This window comes from Cynocephalus volans, chromosome 4, assembly GCF_027409185.1.
Source record: "Cynocephalus volans isolate mCynVol1 chromosome 4, mCynVol1.pri, whole genome shotgun sequence".
Taxonomy (NCBI): Eukaryota; Metazoa; Chordata; class Mammalia; order Dermoptera; family Cynocephalidae; genus Cynocephalus; species Cynocephalus volans.
In genome coordinates, this window is record NC_084463.1 from 118,170,547 (window position 1) to 118,178,225 (window position 7,679).

The following is a 7,679-nucleotide window of genomic DNA, read 5'->3' on the forward strand; positions in this document are numbered from 1 at the left end:
ATAGTCACCTTGTCACCAATAGTAGCTGTCATTATCACTGTCATTCTTTTTTTTTTAAATTGGAATATTTGTTTATTTTTCAGTTTGTGAAAAGTCCTTAATTTATTGATGTAACAAACAAATTTCAACTCTGATTGCTATGCAAAAGAAGAGAAGACAATCTGCTTTGCAATGAACTTTATAGTTCAATTGCATACTGGCAACATGCTAACTGAACTACAGGTATTAGATACTGAAAAAAGTTAACAGTTTGTTATAATTTATTTTATTTAACAGTCTAGGAAGTTCGCAGCCATCAGCAGTTCCAGTGCAATTGGGAATTCAGGAATCTCGGAGGAGCTGTTAGTGTAGCGAACCTTGTAGGTAAAATACACGCATGCTTTTTCTAGCACATGTGAAGGGATCTAAATTGACCTCATTGGTTTCATTCTCAACAAACTGATCTGCACCACTCAACATGGCTTTGTCATTCCTGATGTTAGTGCATGTTCTCTTTTTACAATAAATTCATGACCATCAGAAGATGTCAATCTGACATACATGGCGTCAGGGCCTTCACAGCCACTGCAGGTTTTCTCCTCTTCATCCATTTTGTTCTTATGAAATTCCACTTTCCTCCCACAGGAACTTTAGTAGTTTCCTAAAATCATCAGCCCCGCAGCCTCTGCAGCCACTGTATCTGGGTCCTCGCGTACTGCCACAGCCCCTACTCCAGGGCAGACTCCCCTACCCCCTGTGGGTGGACTGACACATTACCCACTGACTGACAAGGATGGCTGGTTTCTCAGAAGGCACGAACAAAGTGCTGTAGAAGCATTCACTGTAACCCCGGGGTAAGGATTTAGGAGTAGACAGATCTCATGCAATGGGAAAGTGACGTTCTATCATGGCCTGAACCAAGGAGTAAGGAAAGACATAATGGAAGTGGCATTGAAAGGTATTTCTTAGTAACCATGGACACGGACTGGTTAACACCTGGTTCAGGAAGGATGGGATGGAGGAGGGAAAGGCTCCTGAGACTAGGCCTCCATGGCAGGAGAGAGACCTGAGGAACCCAGATTTTTGGATGACAAAAAGGTGAAAGGACAGAACTGACTGGACAGAGAGGAGGCCTTGGACACAGAGGCCTGGAAACAGTCCACTGTACCCAGAGATACCTGGGTCAGCAAGACCCCGGGTAGAGGACCTGGTTTGGAAAAGAAACTGTGGAGCGTGTCTGACAACACCTCTCTCCAAGATGCCAAGATCTCCTGAGGTAATGTAAGAGGCTTAACCTCAGGCTGTGCTTTGACCTTGAATATGGTTGCTGCTGGGCTAATCCATGGTAACTCAGGGTACTTTTGCTTTTGTGTATTTTCCTTCGATTTCGTTGGTGTCAGTGTTTTCCTACCTTGTGGAAAGGGTGGGGAAGTATTTTTTCTTCTACCCTTTAGAATTGTTTGTACAAAACTGAAATAATTTTTCCTTTTTTGGAGGGTTAAATTTGCCTATAGAACATCTAGGCCTGCTGATTTTTCTGGGAATATTCAAATTTTAAAATAATTATAGTATAATCCAGATTTCCATTTCTTCTTGAGTCAGTTTTTGTTGTATTTTTCTAAAAATTTGGAGATTTTTATCTAGTTTTAAACTTTATTGTTGAAGTTGCTCTTAAGATTATCTTATCTTTCCATTTTATGGAACATATAGATTTATAGTTGGTACGTGTATGGACATATAGTTTTATCCCCAACTCCTACTATTGTTTATGAGTGCTCAATTTTTTCTAAAAAATAAAAACAATGAAGTTTGTTGATTATCCTCATGGTACTTAAAAGGTCTGTGTTCCCAGGAAGACTGAAGACTATCATTTGTTTCCAAATTCCAATGACAAATTGGATTTCACAAGCATTTATTAAGCATTTTGATGCATTCTGTAGCAAGTACTCGGGAAGTAGAATTCAGTAAATCTAGTTCAAATGCCTGGTTTCCTGAAAGCAGAGTGAAGAGGAAGCTCAGTACTTATCAGGCAGGCCGGCAGGTCTGAAGTGATTGGGGTCTTTGCCACTCCGACCCCATTCGTTGGCAGCCTGGTCAGCCAATGAATCCTCTGCTCCGTGGCCCATGAATCTCTGAATATTCTCTCTGGCATCACTGTTTTCAAGGCAGGTGGGAAAGAAATTAATCGCAGATGAGCAACCATCTGCCCTCCCAACTCTCCCCTTTCCAGGGCATGGCTCTGAGAGGAGCCCAAGAAGACCAAGGAAGGAAGGGCTAAAAACACTGACCCTGCCTGGGCACAGCCCTACTCAGCCAGGTCGGTCTCCCTTATGCTGGATGAACAGCACCCAGAGAGGAGGGTTTGAGAATCACTCATTCCCACCAGCCACTCAGACCCCACAGGAAGTAGAGACGGGGAGTGGGCAAGAGGAGCAGGGCCCACAGCCTCTAGAGAAAACCTGTCTGTAGGGAGGCTTGCCCCCTCCTGACTGTCCGGGGCAGTCAAGCTCTGCTCACCCATCCCTGGCATCCCCAGAAATCTGCATTACCTGATCTTTTTAGCAGCCCATTCGCCCCCAGGTCCCCTTTGGGCAGCGTCATAGTTCCCCCGAGCATGGAAGTATTTGTCCGAATTTTTGTAATTGGCTTCTTTCATGTCAGAGTATGCTCTCCACATGTCTTTAGCCCCTGGAAAGGAAAGTAAATGATGAATATGATCATGTCCTGGTAAAATAGAGGAATAAAAAAATGTCCTCCCATTGATTCCAAAGATTTTAGCCTTGGACAAAGCCCTTGAATATTATATTGGCTTCAAATGAATATACTTTTACTTTCCATTTCCCTAGGTTAATGTAATGAGACTCGCACTTGGTATAGGTTTATTCTGTTTGCTTCTCCTCTAAGTTCTGTTGCTACTTTGCTTTTGACTGTGTGTGATCCATGTAAGAAAGAGGTGGAAAGATCCTTAACGATGTTTAATTGTACAATGACCCTCTACCTGGGAAGATCCAAGGAACCTTCTGACCAAGGAATGAGAACACAGGGGTTCTGAGAGAGCTGGCAGACATTCAAAGCTCCTAACCTAGTCGATGAGAGATAGTTATCCCCATGAGCAGAGGGGAGACAACTCAGTCCTGGGGACATCTGAGTGTCAAGGGTCTATTTAGAACCTGGGCAACTGTCATAATTTGATCAGCTGGTGATAAAGGTGAGCTCTCTACAAGAACTTTAAATAATCAGATGCAGAAAAAGGGCAACTGACTCACTAGTTCAAAACTTCAGTGTCCTCCCCCATAATATGGAGAATGCCTACCTCAGAGTGGCTATGCAGAGATGAGAAATACAGGCATGGTGTCTATTTAGAACATTGTAGGTGTTCCATATATTACCATTTCACTTCTCTGGTCTTTAGAAAGTGTGGATCCCCCCAGAAAGAATAAGGACTAAATGAAGATGAGAAACAGGGCATTATGGACAGAGGGAATCTGATCAAGCTAGAGTTAAATAGCAAAGATTTTTTAAAAAATAACTGATTAGGATAAAGGGGAAAATCTAACATTGAGTTATAATCAGTTTATGTAATCTATGAGATAAAATCTTCATTTTATATATTTATTATTTCTGGCATTCAGATAGATCTCATTTATTGAGAGTTATGACATTTTTACTCTACTATTTCCTCAGAGTTACTGATTTAAATGGATCCTTGGGGGCAATAAAACCAGAGGTAGTGGTTCTCAAGCTTTACTGTGCATAAAAATCAACTAGAGTGCTTGGTAAAGTCCAAATTTTCAGACTCCAGCCCCAGAGATTGTGATTCAGTGGGGTGCGTGGGTGAAGGTTGTGGACCCAGCATTTCACAGAACACCCCCCCCCAGGTGGTTCTCATGTAAGTGGTCCTAGAAAAACCCTTTGAAAAACATTAACCAAAAGAATAAAAGATATTTTTAGCTGGGTGTGTGAGAAATTAGATAGGATTCACAGCAAACCCTTAAAATAATTATTCAGAGGCCATCATAGAGAAATAATAACACATGTAATTTAAAATACTGCATTTTGAAAACAAAAATTTTGCTATTTTATTATGGCTAGTATGGCATATTTCTTTTGCTGTCGATTTCTTGGCCATGTCTGAACCGCAGTAGATCCCTCATCCAGGTAGTTCATTGTGTCTTTTATTACAGGGAGAGAAGGTAGGGTTGCCTTCCAAAGACACCACATCCCAAGCCATTTCTCAGGTAAAGAACCAGACATATGCTCACTCTTGTTTTAGAAGCAGTAGAGAACCATGGTTCAGAGCAAGGTCTGAGGAGCAAGGCTACCTGGGTTAAATCCTGCTCTGCGTTGAGACTCTCTTAGGTATCTTAGTCATTTTGTGCCTCGATTTCTCAGTTCAAGATTAGTAATGATGCCTACATCACATGTTAAAGGATATTAAAGGAAAATTAATTCATTCATACATGTAAAAGCTCTTAGAACAATGCCTAGCACATATTAAAAGCTCAGTCAACCATGGTCGTTATTATTGTGTGGATGGGGACTGGGCTGGCTCTGCTCAGCCTCACTGCAAACACTCTCCACACATTTAATGCACCTGCTTCATGGCTACCAGAGACCTAGAAATGAACTGTTCATGGTTTCCCAACTGGAGACAGTTAGCACCACTTTTACTAAGGAAACACGCACCTCTGAATTCCAGATCTGTCCCACACTAGTGCTCAAAAGTTGTGGCTCAAACCTTACATGACCTTGGGCCTGAGAATCTTCATAGAAGAATATCAAAGCTGGCCATAAAAGCATGGGGAACTACTATCATGAAAATCCTGCTCCTTCTCTATTCATTTGTGGCTTCACTACCTCTTCTGTCAATAGGCATTTGACCTCTGCTTGGGTGAATCCTGAGGCATCCTGATGCAGCCTCCTGCCCCCATCCTTTGCTCCTTACCTTGACCAGCTTCCTGAAGGAATGTTGGCCATCCCTGGCTGCAGACACCCAGGACCAGGAAACAGAAAATGATGCCAATGGAAAGCTTCATCCTGCAGCAGGGTCAAGGAAACAAACCCAGGAAGACACGTTTTGCTTTGGATTTTTGGTTTTTGTAATCTTGACCCACCCTTGCGCTCCTGGAGTAAACCTCACTCGATTCACACACACGCACACACAAACACAGACCTGTGTATATAGACAGTGTGTAAAGATATTTGTGTGTACATAGATGATACATCAATAGATAGATACATAAGTGACAGATATCCAGAGGGTCTAGTTCTCCGTCTCCAATTGTCTCTTCAGAACCCCAGTGTCTGAGAGATTGCAATAGACCTTTAGTAAAAACCACTTCTCATTTCAATCATACCCTATCACTCCTAAAACCCAACTCAGCAGAACGTTTCCAAAGAAGCAGTTGGGGGGTTTGTGACCAACATACCTCCTCGTAATATGAGATGAGTTAAACAACCAAAAAATATTTGCAAAATGCCTGTTCTCCCTATCACTGACTTTACACAAAGGAAGCACACCAGAAAATTCCTACACTAGAAAGGATTCACATATGGGGAATTCTAATGATCAGAACAGTAGATTCAGGAAGGATCCAGAGAGAGCTGAGATGCAGCACAGGACTGCTGCTAGGGAAAGAGAATCTCCAAAGACTAAAACTGTTGGAAAGTTCTAGCACCTCACCTTTCGCTGTTGCTGCTGAAGTCCCAGGTGAAGCTGAGCTCCTGTGCCGCCAGCTGGGGAGATGTGGCTGGTGTTTTATATACTGACACGACGCTAATGGAACCAATGGGAGGGGAGAGGTTTGAAGCAAAGCAACAGGATTTAGGAAATCACTCTTGGCTGGAACACAGCACCCAGAACATCAAGATTATTTCTTCACACAGATCTAATTTTCCAGATTGTGCAATCTGGCAACTTTAAGGAGTATAACAAGTAATGGTTTTCTGCCTATTTCCAGTCTTACTCCTGGCGAGGGAAGTATTTTCCTTCCACACAATAATGTATTGACAATTTACTGTGAAGGGTAATCAGTACTAGAAAAAGAGATTTGATTGTCTACAGAATGTGAGAATACAAAGCAAATGGAACAGTTGAATTGGCTGAACTGAAAGAGACAGCTCAGAATGAAGCTGGGACCTTAGGGTACAAGAGTAGGAAAGGAAGGAGATAGACAATCCAGGAAAATAAGGCTTTTAGCACCCATGTCGGTGGACTCAGCACTGGAAAGAGAGTCCTCCAAACTCCAGTGTACTCGTGATCAGTTGCTATAGAAGGTCATATGGCAGGTTATATCTGGAGGATGCTATCATCCAGGAATGCTGAACTGTAGTGTAGAAATTTGCTACAATGTCATGTAGAAATATGATAAAAATGAGCAGGAAATGGCCCACTGGCTGCTAAATTGTCAGAATAGTAGATTCAGGAAGAAAGCAGAGAGAGCTGGGAGGCAGCACAAGAATGCTAGGAGGGTGTGATGTTAGAGAACAGGTGTTTCAACCAGAAAAGCAAGACTTTCAGTAAGATTATCTAGGAAAGAGATTTCATGCAGCTGTCATCAGGGGGCTGGAGTCCATGGTCCAGTCACCTACCCTATCCCTATCTCTTCATCCAAAATGAAAATTTTAAAGACCACTGGATTTCCCTAGAGAAGAAAGGATGATGCAGATGTAACGTGGCAGAGATGATGAAGGAATCCAGAGGACATCAGAACTGGTTCTTCTCACTATGGGATCCTGGGATGGAACCCAAGGAAAGCAACAGGTCAAGTAAGGCCCTGCCCAGGGAATCACAGCTTAGGATTCTCACCTAGAGTATTTGCTGGGAAAGGATAAATGTGGGAAGTGCATTGGATGCACTGGGGAAGTAATCTCCAAGACTGATGCGAGCAAATCATGGAGACTTAATAGCAGAGATGTTGGGACACGGTATCTAATAGCCAGGAAGGAGGTGGGACTTGTGCTCAACTAGGAATCCGGGAGAGAACGAGGATGAAGGACTTCTAATTTTCTTACAAGACTAGAGGAATTAGAACATTAGAAAGAGAAGTGGTGACCCAGGACAAAAGATATCAGACAATGGTTACATGATGTTTGGGAATCACTGTCTTAGGTTAGACCTGCCAATTTAAGAAGTAATATGCCACTTTCTGTGTCTGGGACTTATTTTAATTATTTTAGGCACAATGAGGTAAAAGTTATAGGGGAGGTAGCTGTCAGAGGCAGAGGCATTCTTTGTACCGTTGGTTCTCATCCAAGGCTATGGTAAGCAACGTTTGGATAGTCTGTGCACAACTTCCATTCCTTGGGAAAGGTGGGATTCCCTGTGGTCTGAGTAGTCTCTGAGCTGGCTTGGCTAACTTGATCATAGTAGAAAGGAGGTTGGGTGTGGAGAGGAGCAGAGTTGTCAACCATCCACAGCCACTGGTCATGGCTCCCTTGGGGGAACTGCTTCATAGAGGAGGGTATGTGATGTCCAGACCTCCTTTCTCCTACTTTCCTTGGGGCAGAAATCGTGGGCCAGTGCTCACACCCTGTCACATTTATTTTACTCCCTTTGTGACCATTCAGTGCCAGAAATCCTCCCCGCACTTTCTCATCTCATTCAAGTCATTCTCTTGTGTGGCAGAAAGATTAGTGAGCAAGCAAGTGCAATTTCTAGACACCAGGAAGAACTCGTCACAGGGACATTTACCCTCATT

The 7,679-nt window shown here is 42.8% G+C and overlaps 1 protein-coding gene and 1 pseudogene across 3 annotated transcripts; both read right to left on the minus strand.

The window, feature by feature from the left end:
- Positions 1–269: 269 nt before the first annotated feature.
- Positions 270–7,285, minus strand: LOC134377200 (elongin-C-like; annotated as a pseudogene).
- Positions 1,995–5,015, minus strand: LOC134377194 (serum amyloid A-3 protein-like). 3 transcript variants are annotated; one of them, XM_063095826.1, is made up of 3 exons: positions 4,925–5,015; positions 2,529–2,667; positions 1,995–2,046 (listed from the first exon to the last, which is right to left on the minus strand). In XM_063095826.1, exons 1-3 carry the CDS (start codon positions 5,013–5,015, stop codon positions 1,995–1,997), a joined length of 282 nt encoding a protein of 93 aa, XP_062951896.1. The 3 variants fall into 3 exon arrangements, with proteins under 3 accessions (XP_062951896.1, XP_062951895.1, XP_062951893.1); XM_063095825.1 differs by having other exon boundaries at positions 1,995–2,124; XM_063095823.1 differs by having other exon boundaries at positions 1,995–2,133.
- Positions 7,286–7,679: the final 394 nt, after the last annotated feature.